Below are 18,089 nucleotides of genomic sequence, written 5' to 3' on the forward strand. Positions count from 1 at the left end.
TTTATTCTTTTCTTTTTTTTTTCATTTTTACGTCGCAAAGCGCTAGAACGGGCAACGCGATAATTGAACTTTTGATTCAATTTTAGATCCCGCGCTCTTCCACGACCGTCGTTTCTTCGTGAGAGCGTGAAATTCAAAGGGCCGCCGATTCGTTGGAAGCAGTGACTTTCGCGAAACGGTATCTTTTTAATTCAACTACGAGCGAGATTCGGCTCTACATACCGAGCCATTAAGAAGTGTTGATAGAGGATTACACGTGCAATGAACGTAGAGATACTGCTATCGCATTTTGGAGATTTTAGTAAGCACGTTACCGGACCGGAATTTATGCATCTCGAGTAGCCGGCGCGCCATTGTCGCGTAACTAATGGAAATTTAAGTCCGCCCGTGAATTCAGCGGCGACTCCTCACTGGCATGCGTGTCACGTATCACTTTCCAGCGAACCCTATGTAAACGCGCCTGTTTACGATATTATACCCTAATGCAAACGAAAGCTCGTTCGCGCGCTGACGCCCCTCGCACTCGAGTATTACCATAATCACTAAATATTTTTTTTTCCTGTTTCAGGTGAGCTCGCAAAGCCAGATGACCTAGTGAATATCGTGCGCAGCCATTATCGTACGTATGGTGCATCTGCGTTAATTAGATCGCCGGTAAACGCGGCCGACAATTAATTTCACTTAATCGTACATTTAACTAATTTCTCCCATTTATATATCAAGACAAATACACGATTCCAAATTCAACCGTAATTTCGCCAATTTCGAAATTGCATGTCTCTCTTTCTAATAATTGTTTCATTTGCAACGAGATCGCGAATATACTTTGTACATGTCACACTATTTTATCACAGTTTATTGAACATGAAAATTTATCGCGTCACATTACTTTTTCTACACGGGTTATTTTACATTTCGCACTGCCGCCTTGAGACCGCGATGATAAAGTTGCGGGCAAAGAGATACGCATTTGCATTGACAGCGAGATGCGTCATCGTGCGTCGCGCACCGCGACGTATCAGGGCCGTCGAAAGAACATACTAACGGTATATTTCCGATATAATAAATGTAGGAAACGTTTGTGCTGCTTTTTTTTCCGGCCGAATGCGCGCAAAAAAAGAACTCCCGTCGACAACTACAGATAGCAGGTGCATTAGTTGAAGTCGTACGTACGAGTCCCCAAGAGAAATCATGAGGCCTTACCCTCGCACCCTTCGTAATGTCGCGGTGCTCGGCGAGGGCGAGTGCCTCTAATAAATCCTAATACCGAATCGCCGCTCCCCGAACCCCCGCTATTACTCATATCCTTCGCTTAGGCGCACTCGCGCGCGAGCCGCCTTTGTTTTTGAAATCCTAACCGGGGTTACGTTTCGTTAAACGCGACCCGTCCTCCTTGTCGCGGTGGCTCATGGCAACATTTAGGTAATTGTTTTACGACCATGGCCGGATATCGACCGTTTCAATCGCCACGTCATCGTTTCCGTAATGGCGGCGATAAAAGCGGCGGAGTTACTTTCCGGAACGAAATTAATTGCACGGGTTTATTATAAATTCCGTTAGAAGGACTTCGGCGATCCCGATGGCGCTTCGATCTTCGCGCTTGCCCTCAAACGGATAACGCACGAAAATAACTATAATCGGGATTATCGACATTATGTTTGTGTGCGAGCGTGATACATTCGGAATAAATTACTCCGCGCATTAGACTGGGTAACGCACCACGGTTCCTGTAGTTTCGCATCGATAACGAGCCAATTAGCGTATTGTCACCGTTTAAACGATATAACGCGCAATGTGCAAATCGTATTATTAGTTAAAAGACAAGCTGTACACTTATCGGGAATACAAGTAGTCACGTTTCAATGTGGTTTCCGATCATCGTTCGAGCATATCGGACTTGCTTTTTTCTTTCCGGGAGTAAAAAGAGATGATGTAACGATCGGGGGAATTTCCTGTTTAATTAATCTACGTGTTACTTCAATTCGTTACAATCGACATTTAACACGATGTATCGACAGGCACATCCGTCAATTAATTTCCGGAAACGCGCGTTGCTATATTGTTCCTTTTTCTTTTCCATTTAATTATACCACACGGCGAATGAGATAATTACACGACGCGGGGAGTGTACTCTTCGTCCCTTCCTACGGCGCCGATTTCCGGCCGGTGGATCGCGACGGCCGTACCTTCCGTATCCTGTGTCTAACGGCCGCGATCCTACGGCTGGCGTGATTGGCGACAATTACGCGGCATCGTTTCTTACTTATATACGCGGACCCCTTTCCCTCCGTCCAATTATTCGTTCCCCGCCGAAGTGAACTTTAAATCGCGGCCGGTTTCGGCAGACACGGCCTACCGCCGGCCGCACCGGCTCTCCCATCGGCGTCGCTCGTTTCCTTCCAAGTCAGACTATTATTTACGGGCTGCAGCCCGGCCATGGTTCGTGGTTTATCGTCTATATCGGCCGGCCGCCTCGTTTCGCACGCCATTCGTTAAACCAGACGGGAACAGGTAGCGCGCGGCCATTATTGGCCTCGCCTGTGCTGCTCGACTTAACGCGTTGTGCATCGGGATCGGGATGGCGATAAAACCACTGTGAATCGCGGCGACGTGTTTGGATTGTAATCGAACGTTTGTTGCGAGACGCGGGAAATGTATTGCCGGGATGGCAAATGCGATTTTCGTTCCAACATACGCTGCGATACGCTCTGGATTAAATCGCAGAAGAAAGGAACGAACGCGCGCTCGCATGGCGTAAGGACGCGGTAACTGCTCCCCAAAATACTTTAATTAAAAATTTACTTTTCACGGATAAAATTTCCGATTTTTAGCGCAGTTCTTGTACAAACATGGCATCCATGTCATTACGCGCACATTTTACATTTTCGCAATGCAAACAAGCAATATCGAGCTTCGTTACTAAGCCACGATCTTTCTCTCTCTTCCTCCCCTCCCTCTCTCTCTCTCTCTCTCTCTCTCTCTCTCTCTCTCTCTTTATTTCTCCCCTCTTTGCGTTTTTCGTTTATCCACCGAGTCTCCGGGCCACGACGACAATTTACATAGTCACCGGCGGCGCCGTTTTATATTCCCCTTTCACTTCGCCGGGGCAAATTTCGGACGGCGAAATTTTTACGGGCGAATATCCGCGCGCGAAATATCCTCAACGCGGAGCGAGACGCGGTGCTGCTCGCGCGTGCATCCGGTCGTAAGGGTCCTCGAAATCGCTTCACCGAACGCACGCGCGTACCAGTTATACTCGAAAAATTTACACGTACGCGACCGACAATTTTACGGCGGCGGTCTGTTCAGTCAGGTATCGGTCCCCCTCCTTCATCGACTTTACGTAACTCGTCCTGCTGGGCCAGTCGCTATTTGCATACGAGGGGTCGGAGGCGGTGGTGGAAGGCGGCAGGCTTTAATGCCCATGCATCATGCATATTCAAAGCTCCGGCGTGGTACAGCTGTACGCGGAAGCTAAATCCCAACGCGCGTCTCCGGATGACTCTCCCCGTCTCGCCGTTTCTCTCGCCGTCTCGCTCGCTCGTGCTCTCCACATCTTCCCGTCTGGATCAAGCGTGTCCTCCCGTTTCTCCGACGTGCATTCGCCTTCGTTCCGCGCCGGTCTTCTCTTATTGAAAATCAAAATTCAGGCGAATTAGTCGGGGAAGTAATCCGAAGGGACTTGATGAGGTCGCTCTCGTATAGAGCGCGCACGTGTACACTCGGAAGTGTAATTGCTGACACGTAACGTGGCACGCGCGTTTTACGCGTTTCGTGTCGTGCGTCCGGGAACAATTAAACTTCGCAGACCCGCCGGCGGCGCGATAGCTCGAACTGCCGTTTCTAAGAAACCGCGTATTCCCCGATCGCTTTCGGTCGGATCGATAGCGTAACACGCCCGCGGGAAAGGAAGATTATCGATGCGTTGTCGCTCCCCGCGCTGACTTCCGGCGATGATAAATCGCGTGGATTTAACTGTTGGTATTTATCTCGGGAATTAGCGCGTTTGCGAAAATATTTCTCCGTCGCTTTTTTTTTTTTTTTTTATTGTAGATAAACGTTGTGACACACGCGGCGGGAAAAGCGGTATCAATTTTTATCCACGCGCGCTTTTGGCGACACCCGAGTGTAAATCCTTGATGCATCGTCCTTAAAAAATAAACAGCGGAAACAGAAGAGTTTTTTATTGCTTCGATAATTAGACTTGGAAATTAATGTAAATAGGTATTCATTACGCTTTCTAAATGCGAAGCGGTCTCAGCAGACAGAGAGAGACGTTGTCGGTCCTCCGCAGAAGGCGAACACGAACGACAAATCTCGTGATCGAACTTCTGAACTGTTCGTGCACGAGAGCGGGTCTAAACCGAGCCAGTGTTCGTTCTCACGGACGCGCGCACACGTACAGTCACAAGTAGAACGGGACATTGTGCGGCGCAAGAACTCGGACTCCGTCCTCCACCTCCGACCGTTCGTGAGAGCCAAACGTAACGGAGGTCTCCGCGAAACAGGCGGCCCGTGAACGAACTGCAAGGGTGTAAATCTGAAAGTTGGCTAAACTGTCTGCTCTCCCGGGCCCGAGCCAGCTTTTGCTTCCCTCGCCTCCGTTCTATTCAGTGGCGTTTGCCCCCGGAGGCAACGATGTTCTCCGACGTTGTTGCGGGGCGAAAGTGACGCGAGGGGCGCGCAAAAGGAATCGGGCAGGGAGAAAGACGGAACGACGGTGTAGCCGGCGAAACGGCAGGGAAATTGGAAATTTTTATTGCCGCTCCGTTTCCATTTTACGCCGAATCACGCGGTCGTGGGCAGCGCTCCATTCATTGCGCCCTAATGCGATTCGCCACCGAGACGTCATTACAGATCGATATTTTAAACGACGCCGCGCGGGTGGCGAGAAATAGCCGTATTTAGCATTGGAACCGGGTAGGCGTATTCGATGAGAAAGACTGCGAGGAGTTGAGAAACGGACAAATGTCAAGCTCTTACATTTTACATATGTGTTTAATGGAATTGAGATCGACTAGAATAGCGAACGTTAAGTGTTTCATTAGTCTCCTTGAAATATTTAACAAGCGATGGTAAAACGGACGAATCTTCCCCGTACGAAATGTTTTAATATAGTTTAATTAATTATCAGTCTGCGCGAATAGTTAAACGATAAATTTTTACCGAGAATCAATAACCGCGACCGCGATAGGGGAATCGAATCCAGCGTGACAAATGCCCAGCGACGGAAGCGTCGCATCGCCGTCGTTTGATGATAGATGCCACGCCGGATCAAAGCACCTTCCGCCGTAACAGTGTCCTGCGTCGCCCTTTAATTTAACGACGGCAGTCTAATGTACTTATCACCCTCGCTGAATAAGCGCGGGCGAGCGCTCCGCGACGTCAAAGAAACGTAAGCGGCTTATTTATTTCGACGTTTGATAAATACCGGCAATTAAGCTTAGAGTACGTCAGAGACGTGCGCGGGGGTGAACGGAGGAGCGGGACGGAGAGGTGAGGATTGAAGCGGGAGGATGAGGATGAGCGAGAGGGCGAAGAAAACGCCCCGAGAGAGCGTCCACGAGATCGCGCGGAGCGTTCGTGGAGCACGCGAGAGCGAGGCGGAGCGACGAGGAGGAAGTAGAAAAGACCTGAGTGAGTCGGGCGAAAGAGGGACAAGAGCGGCGAACGGTCCTCTTATCTGCGAGTTCCAATATACCGAGAGCAACCCCAGTTTCCCGTTCGCGCGAGGGCCTTGGCGTCTCTGCCGTCTTAATGCAATAAATGATCTCATTCCAGTGATAACTGTCTTGATATATCGCGCGCGCGAGGGTCCGATTTTGCTGGCTTGTGGGTCGCTCGGGAAGTAGAAAGTTTCTCTTCATTACGCGAGCAACAATCGAGAGTCGCCCCCAACTTGACCGATAAGACCACAGCGATCGTTCTTTTCGTTATTCACGCGTTCTCGAAATATTTCTCGCAAGCAGCGACGAGAAACTGTCGATATTCACATTTCTCGGTCAAAGCCATTACGAAACTTCGTAGCGCGTATCACGTTCGATCCCCCTCCCGCCCGCCATCCTCGCGCTGCTCCACCGTCGATATACTAACGAGTTCTTTTACGCGAAAAGTATCGCATAACTGCTGTTCACACCCTCTCGAACGTATTTCACGGCGACCGACCGTATACACACCACCGGTGGATCCTCGTTCAAGCGCCGACCTTTGTCCCTCTTATTGGACTTTTCACCCGCTTACGAGGGACGGAAAGCAAGCTGCTCCGCGCCGAAGTTCGCGTCGAAATCAGCGGATCGGTCGGGCCGAGCCGCACAGAGCCGTATATCAGATGGAGAACGTGGGTAGGTGGGGTGGATACGCTGGTCTGGGACGTGGTTTAACGGCTCCCTCTAGGGCTGCCAGTTACCACGGTCCGATGCCTACCCTCTCGACCTGTCCGTCCTGGAATAAAGATGGCCGGGGGGGTTCACAGAGGAACATCCGCGGGGTTATTCTCGTGGGGCTCCAAAAGGGTACGTATACACTGCCGGTGTGCGCGCAGAGACAGGCGAATTGGTAAGGGCGTTGTACTCGCCCTTCAGCGCCACTCGCCGGACTCGATGAGATGTAAATCGCGCGGTGGAAGAAAATAATTTGATACGATCTGTGAGATATGGGGCCAAAACACATTCCTAATCTCGTCCTTTTACGGCCGCGCTTTGCTCGCCCTCGCGCGAAATTGCGACCGAATAAGATTTCTCGTCGCGCGGCTACCATCAGTTACGTTATGGCGAATACTATTGAAAGCTCTTTTCAATTAATTTATTGTAAGTAATGAGTTTAATAATTCTGATTTTGATGCAGGTACATACCTTGTTAGAGACTGTGCATGCGAGTGGAGATATTAATTTCATTATTATTCCTCGATCGTAATTATTATTGTTCCGTCATGTTGAAAACGCGATACTTACTCCAGTTAATGTCAGATTTATCGCGGAATTAGCGTGCCCCGTCAGGTATAATCCATCAAGCGAGCTCGCGGTAAACCTTGCTAACGCAACGACAATCTCGTGGCACACTTCTTTTACATCTCAATAACATACCATTGAAAGATACAGATATACACACATCGTCGGTATTTTTACCGCAAATAAAGGATTATATAAAATGTCGTCGTGAAGACTGAACTCGAATCAATTCCTCGATATGCCTGCAATCGCTAATTATTTATCGACCTCAATATCGCGCTCAGGTAAACTGCTTTAAATTCTTTAACATCATATTTTCTTGCCCAGACCGTAATAAATCAAGATAATTATTTCATAATAAATCGCAAACAATCGCCGTTATTATTATATCATGTTCTCGCGAATCTCGCTTGTATTACTATGGCTTACGATACATTCATCATAAGAATCGCGTGTCACGTGGCATAATTAATCAAACGACTTCGCCCCACGGACTGGCGCAAAGAAAAATCTATCTGTTCTCCCTCCCTAAATTATCAATTGAAGCGGCCCTAAAAAGCCGCGTTGTATTCCGGGCGTTATTAGCATCGATAATTTCGGGACCGCATCGCAGTCGCGAATTGAACGAGTTGAGTGGATGATCGATGATTATTCGACAAACCGGCGCGACGGCGGGCTGATAGGAAATTTCGGGGCCGATTAGATAACGAGTAATCTCGTGATATATCGGTTAGCGATATTAAAAGCCGAAAAAGGGCATGCATATTCAGGGCGCCGCTTACGTATTATCAGATTGATGCTGGCAGGCGCCGGCGGGGAATCTTGACGCGCGATGTAAACCTGTCAGAGCTTGATGGATCACGCCGCCGCGCCGCTGGAAAAGAGGTTACGTGGCGACCGAGCCTTTTCTACCGCCTTCCGATTCACCAGCGCGCGGGACTGATTTGAATTTAATAGGGGGTTAAATTACTGTTTATTCGTTTCGCACTTACACGTCTCGCGCTCCGAACGCGAAGGACGAGACGTTGCAAAAATTGCCGAGCGAGATCGCGCGGCCGCTCCGCGCAACAGGGTTTATGACTATGTAACAGGCTCGAGTCTGCCGCTCGCGCGGCATGGACGTTTTCCTAAGTCGGAAGAATCACCCCGCGTTCATGTTTCGCCCGGTCATCGATACAGAAGACTCCGATACTGTGAAAGACCGCAATTTCACCGGAACGCCTTTCGAAAGGCTGTGATCTTATAGAACACGCGATGGTTTTCGCGAAGCTATATTGTAACCTTCTACTTCTAGCACGACCTAAACAAGAGTAAAGTACCTGGGGTCGAAAGCAGAATCGAAGCCATTGCACGGTTATAAATTTCCGTAAGGACACAGAGCCCGTTACGAACCGCGGTCGATGCGAAGAGTCGTTTGTTGCATTCTTACGGTATCTTTTCTTACGATACGGGAAAGCGTGTTACATTTCTACAAACCTTATCGCTTTTTGCGATACCGCTTCTGGAATCTTACTCATTTATTTACAGATAAAAATCGCAATTCAACGCTTTTATCCGCTTTATTTTTAAGTAGTAATTGCCGAGTTAAGTCTGACAGTTTTTAACATCTTGAATACTTTCTCGGTTATTTTCTCTTTCATCATTTTCACAGTAATTTCAACCGAACCTGCAGCGATACAGAATATTTGAACAAATACGTCACCAAATAAAGAGGCGGCGAAACAAAGAGAGAGAGAGAGCGAGTCGCAAAATATTAGCATGCACTTTCGGTCGCACGCTTTGTGTCCCGGGGAACACTGTAGCGCAGCACAACGACCGTGCCTATTCCCCGCTGGAGACTCGGGCTGAAACATATACCGACGCGCCGCCGGTGCGCCGCATCGCACGATTGCATCCGCAATCGCGGAGCGCGCGTTTCCGTCGCAGCCCGCGGCGGGTTAAAAGGCAAATAAATAGTGGCGGGGGGAGGGGGGGGGGGATAGAGCAAAGGACGCGACCGACCGCTCGCGTCGAAGCGCCCGGGCTAAATCCCAAACCGTTTCCGTGAATTATACCCGGCATTACGAAAAGTAGGACGGCATACTTTAACCCCGCACGGCTTCGCCCCTGTACTTAATTAATCGTTGCACGCCGTCTCGCCTGTTCTTCTTTTTCCCACGTAGATTTATTAGCGTCTCCTAGGCGGGCGGGTATCCGGAATCGCCTGCTGGAGACTTGCCTTCGAACAAGGCACCATTTATTTTTCGATATTCCGCCACGGGAACCCGCGATTTATGCAAATCGATAACGCCGACGTAACTAACGCGTACACGGCGCTGCCGCGAATATCGATATGCTCGCCACGTTGTTCGTGTGCTTCGACGAGCACCGTCCGATTTATATCGGACATGAATTCTAGTCGGTGCAAAATTTACAGATTACTTAAATATGACACAGTTTCTAAAATATCCTTACGATAGATAATGAAAGTTTTACGATCATACAGCGCTGTAAAAGTGTCCTGCACGCAGACGGGACTTCTCGTTATGTACAGCGTGAACAATGCAAGAGCTAATCTAGCGAAGCGGTGACACATTTTCTGTGGAAATTCAGGGACAGGGTCAATTCCGATTTAGAAGCGTCCCGAGGGTAAATCGGTTTCCACCATATTTACGGCGGTCCTTTTCAACGCGATTCACTTTAATGCGGGTTATCCGGCTGCGCTGTATAGAGCTTTCAATCTGAGGGATGAGGAGATCTCAAAAGAATAATGGTTCTTCACGAGCAGCGAGCCCGTCCTCGTTCCGTTGTGTAACGCTCCGTTGTGTAACTATATGCGCTTTTCTTTCCGGCAATCTTCGTTGCCTGACGATTCTCGAATTCGCTGCCAGCATGCAAACTCGTATTATTAAGGCGGCTTGGTGAAATTTAAGTTTATAGATTCACGCATGAATTAATACGCGCATTTGAATGAATAACTTTTAATGTCGTAAATTGCTTCGAAATGGCGCATCGATATTTCTCTTGGCGCACGCACCGAAGCGGAACATTGATAAACGAGAGGCGGTCGATCGGCGAGCGGAAGAATTCTATGGCGAACGATTCGCGCGTTCGTGAATTTGTCCGGTGCGAAGCGCGCGCGCGCGCGCCCGCCGAGTTGGCAACGAGACGAGCCCGCATATACGCGCGCATTCATCATATGTTCCGGACAGCCGCGGCTAAGGCCGGCAATTTATGCGCGTTTTGATATTCTCGCCCGCTTTTTTTCGGTCTCGTATCGCGAATACATTACCGGCGAGTGGCGCCAGCGACGCCGCGCAGATAACTTCTAGCGCGTTAACAACGAGCGTGCGAGCGCGACTGCTACTCTAATAAATTTGAACCTCTGATCCCATAAAAATGCATTGGATCCACGGCGAATCTCCGCTGCCACGCGCATGCTTCTGTGTACACGACACATCTGTATGTCGAGGCGGGCAAACGGAAAATGAAAGAGGCGGGTTGGATTTCTAAGGAAATAAAGTTGACCGAGGTAATGCATACCGAATTTTCGCGGATTGCATTTTGTCTTCCGAAAGGTCGGCGCTCTGTTTTCTCGCGGGAGAAAAGCGAACAAGGCTAAGATGCGAGGGAGAAAGGAGGCGCGGAAGAACGAGCAAAAGGGAGAGAGTTGTAAAACGAGGAAAACAGAGAGGAACTTAAGAGTCGCCGTCTGGCGTATCGGAAACCCGCAGCGAAACGCGAGACGGCGTATCGCGAATCTTTCGAGGAAGCGCGAGCAACCGGTGGATTTTTATTTCAATTCGCGGCGCGATATATCATTCGGAAAGCTCGGACGGCGGCGGCAGCGGTGGTGGTGGTGGTGCGTACGTTTTTCCCGCGCAGCCACGCAATTCGCGCGCACTCACACGGGAAACCGCGCACCGTTGGTAACCTGCCACGGAATTCCAGCCGCGGAAGCGCGATGAAAGCTTTTCGTCCGGGGGCCAAAACGTTTTCTACACATTTGTAACGGCTCGAGTAACCTTTGCGCGTTTACAGGAGCGCGACCCTCCTGCGCCGGCATCTCTGACGTCGTCTCTTTTTCCCGTTGAATTCCGCTCCGCGAGCGGCTCCGTCGTTTCGGCGATCGCGTTCCGCAATTTATTTTCCACGCGTGGCTGCGTGGATCGGGTGCATCAAACAACCACAAAATCGAGAGAGGGAGAGAGAAAGAGCGAAACTCGGGCCACCGACTCGTATCCAATTGTACGTAAACTAAAACGGGGGGCGCGCCTGCTGCCGGAATCGCGATTCCTTGCGTCCGACCGCGTCTCACATTGAATATTCGCGGCTGCCGTCAAATGGACATCCGGCCGAATCTGGAATCGACAGGTTTCGCTTGTTTCCGCTGGCCCCGCTGGTAATCGATTCGATCACGAGCGGCAACCAGCCGACCGGAAGCGCAGTTGGTTTTGCGAGAGACCCGAGTCTCTAATCTGAACTTGTCGGTCATGTTTAATTCAGTCGCGATATCTATTTTACGTCGAGCCGGCAAAGATCCTCTCGTGCTCGGCATGCCGAATGGTTATGGATACGATTCGCCAGGGAGTATCCTAATTCGAATCACTACTTAGGAGTCATGTTTAATTCAAGGGAATTTCGGCCGTCGTGCGTGCGCTTGGCGGCGTTTCGTGCAAGACCGTAATTTTGTATAACATGCAATACATAATCACATCCTGCATAGCATTTCACCGTGTCTGGTCAAAGTACGCCGAGACATGGAATGAAGATGCGCTATAGGAACGGCAAAATTACACAACATCGCGACGGCACACAGTAATAACGCTATTTATTGACACAATGCGTTCCTCCATCCGTCAACGGCAATTAACGGGTTGAAAGGGATACCCGAAATTGGTCAAATAGATCGTACTTGATGATGAATTTCCGCAAGGTGCGGAGCGAAAGTAACCGAAAGCACGCCTTGAGGGAGGTCCGTCCCTAGTTAAGATACGTTAATAGCCTTGAGGGAATATCGAGGTTCATCAAAGCCCGATATGCCTCGAATGCTTAGCGGTGAATTTACTCGCTTATCTCTGATCTCGGGTCGATTAATCGGCCGGCTTGTTTGAACGACCATCGGCGGGCATGATCCAACATCTTCCGCGCGCTCTCACCACGCGTGTGCTCACGACAGCTTCTATCCAGCGTCCCGGGGGACAAGTCCGCGCCGGGGCGGCTCTCTCTCTCGCCATTACCTGTTCACATTGTACGCGGCCGCGTAGTAACCCTATACGATATTACATCTGATGTAAAATCCGGCGATCCTGGTTACTGTCGATAACCTCATCCCGTCCTGTGTCCTGTACGCCGTCTCCCGGACGCCGGACAAGGAAAGAGGGACAAAGGGGCGAGAGGTCAGAGGGAACAGAAGCCGGGACACGTCGACAGGAACACCAGGATTATGGGGTTGGCCATCGTCGGGTTCTCTCGACCCGCAGGAACGACCCGAGATTGAATTATCCGCCATCAGGAGGGGTTTTGACCTCGGCTATCGCGTCGGCGGAAAGTTCGGAGGGGGACAGATAGATAGAGAGAGAGAGAGAGAGAGAGAGAGAGAGAGAGAGAGAGAGGGAGGCTGCCCACTAATCATATACCCGAGGGATGAGGTCGAAAACTCGGGTAGGACAAGATCCAGGATATTGCCGGGAAGAAGAAAACAACCGTCGTCGTGCGCGGTCGCTCGCCGAACAGTGGCATTGTCTTAAATCATCTCCATTGCTCCTATGGATGATATTGCCAACCGTATGTGTGTCCGGAAGAACTACTGTCTCCCCCGCTATTCACTACGAATGCGCCCGAAATCGTGTGGGAAAAGAAACCGGTGGAGCCAGCCAAGAGAAAATAGAACGCGCTTTTTATTTCACCGCAAGTTTGTCGAGTTTTACAAGTTTTACGCGAGCGTAATAAAAAATTTTATTCAATGCCATATATATTTCATTTCTTTAATATATTTCAAAATTTTGCATACGTGCATTTAAAAATTTGTCGAGATAAAGCAACGGAAAATGCAAGAAAGACATCGGTGCCTCTTCTTCCGCGATGCATCTTTTATTTGAACTTCAGGCCACAGACCGTCGTTGATAATTCGCGCACATACGTCGACGATTCCGTTTGCTGCACGGGGGCTATTAATACAATATCGCTATTGCTATTTAATCCCGACGGGCGATCCTCCGCACGCGGATTGCATCTTGCGGCTGACCCGGTCGAACGACGAGGCGAGGCGCGCGGTGGCGGTTCAAAGTCCGGACGTTCGTACTCGCCGCAAACATTCCGCAGGCGGGGCCGCGGTAACAGATGCGCTATATTGCAGCGCCGTTCACCGACTGATTCGCCGACCGTGGGGTTTCTCGAGATGTGTGTCGGAAGCCGCATACCGATCCGATCCTGTGACCGCGCGCGCGCGCGCGAGAGACGTCATAGCGACGGACCGCCGTTGCTTGGCCATTCGTGGTTTGCTGCACAAGGTCGAGACAGGCTGTCGGGACGCTCGGTCAAGGATTACCAGCCGTCTCGTATTGCGGCCGTGATTGTCCGCAAAATGGAGCTGCTTGAATATAATTGACTATAATTGACTACGCCGCCGTTCGTAGGTATTTCCAGCCTCGTATAAATTTTACATTGATGCGACGTCTGAGTGCTGCGTGCTGAGTGTTTCGTGTCTCTGACAAAATTGGCAGGATATCGCCGGAGGACGACGGCCGCAGCGTGTTAATATTAGAATTTCCCTGTTCACACGCGCGTGCTAACATTTCGACGGTTTCTATTTCAATAGTTTGCTCGTATTTCAGACGGCTATTTTAAGCGTAACATTAACGGATTCAGTGAGGTGGGGAACAAATAGAATTAACTCGCCACCGATTGAAATATCATCTGCAGGATAGAGGAGGGTTATTCGTACGATTTCGAGTTTTTGGTGGTTTGCGCGATAATCTAGGGATGAATAAATCATGAGTATTTTAACGGCATAAGCGTATATCGCCGGCGAATAATTTACTGATAATTCGCGCGCATATTGCTACGAAACCATACGAGCTGCATTTAAATCGCCAATTATCGATTATTATCACCCATCAGCCAAGTGCCCGGCCGTGATACGTAGAAACGAATTTCAAATTCTCATTCCGCATTCTCGCGGATTGCCGCGAAGAAACAAAATCGGCACGATTGTCGCCAAGATTTTATCGTCCGCAAAGCGACGGAATTGCGTCGCTATTTTCCGCACACGATTTCACGTTCGTGCAGATTCGATCGAGTAACTTTTGCAGACAATTCGGGCGGCTCGGGCCATCTGGTGCGCTCCTGGTGGGTTATTATCGCGACGCAATCAACCCTATCCGCGCGTACGTGCGCGCACGCTTCCACGCCGCCCTCGTGGGCCCATCCCCTTATCGGGCGCAATAATGGAAACTACGTCGTCGATTCTATTTTCTCTCCCTCGGGAACCGCCGGGCGACCGCCCGCCCGCGCCAGCATACGGGACTCCGGCGGGCCCGGTACAATAATGGTTATTTATTAGCGCTAAATCAAATGCGTTAGCGCGGGGTTGCGCGGGCGCAAAGCCAATATATATGATAATGGTGATAATAATTCCGGAAGTGGGCGCTTTGCGCGATCGTCGATTCGCGAAAACCCGCCGTAACAGCTTTCCGTGAAGAAAGAGAAAATTTCCAGCATTTCTACCAATCAATGTTCCGCAAGTTTTGACGGTTTCATCATTAAAAATGGAGAATGAAACGTTTGGCTAACAGAAGGATATAAATGATGGCGATCTTCTCTCGATTGCGAAGCGATCTATCGCGATAAAATTTATCGGCAGGCGATTAATATTTAGGATGAAGAAATGATTTGGAAACAGAATTCGGGCGTACGTCCGCATCGAACAATAATTGATGACGGTCTGCAATAACGTGGATTCGGCTCCATTATCGTTGATTATACGAGATGGTTACCACGTCATTCTATCCCCACCCGCTGTCGAAGCCGCTAGTCTAGCAGTTCCGATATTGACGCAAAGTGCGCCGGTATACCGTTAATATCATCGTGAGTTCTGAGTTTCGGCGAAACTGTAATTGTACCGAGCTCGCAGCGCACTAAAACTACGCGCGCGAGTGAGGGAGAGCAAAGGCATTCCTTCGGTCCGCCAAACCACTTCCGGTCGCGCAGACAAAAGGCAATCTCCGTCCGATAGCCGCGCGCGTTGTTGTTGTTGTTGCTGGAAACGTCCGACTCATCTGTACTCGCAATATAATCCCAGCGCCGCGGATGGTCGCCGGTTTAACGTCCGCATGCGTTTCGTATGCAAAATACGTAAAGTGCATGAAGCACCCGGCGCGACGCGACGCGACGCGCACACCCGGACGAACGAGACGAGAGAGGGGAGGGGGACACCTTTCGTTCCTTCTAGTGGATTCTCTCTCCCTCCCCCCCTTCCGCGCGGTCATGTAAAGGGCGACAACCTGTCCGATGCAGATTGCGCCCGCAACATTCGTCACTCGCCCCCTCTCTCACGGAACCGGCCTGGTCTTGGATGGCGACGTGTAAACACGGTGATGTAATAGCGAGCAGCGGTGTGGTCCCGGCCGGCTCTGGTATTGTGTGTGCATACTGATGTTTCATTAGCCCACTGTTCATGCCGCTCTCGTACTGTCAATCAAGCGCTCCGCCCTGCGGCTGCTCCTCAGCGTTCGAGCGAAGGCCGGGCAGCGGGCTCCCAGCGTCGCCGTTAGGATCGCTTTATAAGGGGATTACAATTATCCGATGTTTGATTAACCCCCCCCCTCCCCCTCGCATCTACGATACTGCAATCTGCTTAGGGCGCGTTACGGGCGCAATCCGTCCGTCTCATCGTACGGCGGCGGATCGCGAACACCGCAGCCGCCGCCATCGTCGCCGCCGTCGTCGCCGGTTGCGGCGCGATCTGCGGTATAATTCGTCTGCGACGCAATTTGCCACGGGCTCATCGAGCTTCCGAAATTGGAATCCGTCTAATCCGCGGCAGCGCTGCGATGGATTTCCAAGGTGTGTCTAACGCAGCTGCCGCACGCTGAAACCGATCGGACTCGTCAAGCCGCGCGGATCGCGTCGGTGTGTGGGATAGCGAGAGCTTTACAAAGGGATTAAAATCACGCAGTGTTTGATTACCCTTCGGCAAGAGTTAGGGAGCAGCACCGTTAAGATCGATATCGCCTGGATGAACAGTTGGTTTAACACTGACGTTCGGTCAACTTCGTACGTGGCGTCTGTCAGACGGTTGCGGTTGTCGTTGAATGGACATGGACATGATTCCGCTCCGCGTGTAATGGCCGAGTTCTGCGCACATTTCTACGAATATCAATAAAGTTAGACCGGCGCGCACCACATCGGTATGTAAACCGACAGCAACCGATTGCTCTGTTACTATATTTATATTTCACGACACTGTGAAATTTAAATAAAGCTCTTTGAATCGTAGCTCTTTGAAATGCCCCGCAGAGTTGGCTCGCTGCAATAATAATCGGCTATTGGAATCGTTTTATAAAGGGATTACAATTACTCGATGTTTGATTACCCCGCCCGTGCTTGCAATCTGCTTGAAGTTGCATTACGTATTCAAGTGATATACGCAACAGAAACTCGAGCGACAGTACAATAACATAATAACCCCATTATTACAGCATTGATCGTTCTTCACAATTATCCGTGGAGACGGGGGGGAGGGACGCGTCCTCGAACAAATAATTCTGTGTTTTTGATAAACTCCATAAGACATGTAATTTAAAACGGCTGAACGGAGTGGCCGCGTTACAATTAACATATCGTGCGGTAATTGTTTCGCGAAATAGCCACTCGATATTTATTTGCTCGCAATCCCGCGATAAAAAATATTATTAGAGACATTTATTATCAGGTCACTGCTCGGATATAACATTTTCACCGTTTAAGCGAAAAGGTGGAATTTGCCGCACCACGACAATACACACGAGCTTTCCATGTATGACTTTAAATTTGCGGAATGAAATGTAGAACGTACAGTTTTCCCAGCTGCGTTAAAAAAAATAGCGTTGAAATGCCGCCCGCATTGTAGTACGTGTAGTTATACACGCTGCAGTAAGAACGCTTGAAATAGTTGTAGCATACATGCTGCGTTCAAAAAAATAACATTGTTTTCTCGTCATATATTTTTTTCGTATCTATACGGTAAACTGCAAATCATACTCGGTCGCGAAAATCCATTTTACTTAAATCAACATCGCGTTCACTGCTGTTAATGTTTCATCGCAGTTGCGGGAGTGGCTAATTTAATATAAATGAGCGCATCAAGTAATAAGACAGATAGCAGCGCAATATTTGTTTTTGATCTGACTCGATAGTGATTGTTGGAATATCATCAGCTCTCGATTGCTTTTGTTGAACTTTGCAATTGAGTTCTTCGCCTGCGGCACCCCTGCGGATCGGTGGTTTCATTGCACTCGAAAGATCGTTATCGCTTTGTTCACCCCGCTTTACGTAAGAGAATTAACATTATCCGCCGATTGATTTTGCGCTTACAACATGACTCGCTTCAATTAGTGCACTCACGTGTGTTTACACTGGCCAAACCTGTGTGGGGAGTAGCAGGTTTCTCAAATCACGAAGAGAGAGAGAGAGAGAAAAAAAATCAAAGCTTTATTAATTTAATTTAATTGTTATTTTCCATTTATTATATTCTGTTTATTTTACCCGACTACTCGTACATCCGATAGTTGATCTCCCGATCTTTACGAATCGATCGATTCATTCATCATGCGATTCAAATAGCTTTCGGTCGGATCACTTTATAAAGGGATGACAATTATACAGTGTTTGATTACCTTTCCGCACGTGATGCAAGTTGGTTAGGTCCCTGCATTATGGGAACTATCATGACAACAATGCATTCGGAACCCTTCGTTGATCAGTCGCAACCAATTATATCGTGATGCGTTATCACAAATTAAGTGTCAATCTTCCGGGCGGAATCGAGTGATATGCAAATGAGATAAATAATCATCCTAATTAAATCATAATACATTCCGCAAATTGCTATATATCTTCATTAAAGAAAATTAATTACGTTCTTAATTCGTCATCATCGTTATCATCGTCGTCATCCATCAG

General features: G+C 49.3%; 2 protein-coding genes across 20 annotated transcripts in view; one reads left to right on the plus strand and one right to left on the minus strand.

Moving 5' to 3' along the window:
- Sema2a (Semaphorin 2a) overlaps positions 1–18,089 on the plus strand; it is a 314,626-nt gene that overhangs the window by 253,912 nt on the left and 42,625 nt on the right. For 9 of the 15 annotated variants that reach the window (XM_067359175.1, XM_067359179.1, XM_067359180.1 and 6 more), the window contains one exon: positions 569–619. The exons of the other annotated variants lie outside the window; for them this stretch is intronic. In XM_067359175.1, the coding sequence (XP_067215276.1) occupies positions 569–619 (51 nt within the window). The remainder of the gene's footprint in view (positions 1–568; positions 620–18,089) is intronic. 15 annotated transcript variants of the gene reach the window in all.
- The window catches only part of LOC105670031 (uncharacterized), a 210,128-nt gene that overhangs the window by 57,873 nt on the left and 134,166 nt on the right, over positions 1–18,089 (minus strand). The gene's annotated exons all lie outside the window — the stretch shown is intronic.

Source organism: Linepithema humile, chromosome 7 (assembly GCF_040581485.1).
Source record: "Linepithema humile isolate Giens D197 chromosome 7, Lhum_UNIL_v1.0, whole genome shotgun sequence".
Classification (NCBI taxonomy): Eukaryota; Metazoa; Arthropoda; class Insecta; order Hymenoptera; family Formicidae; genus Linepithema; species Linepithema humile.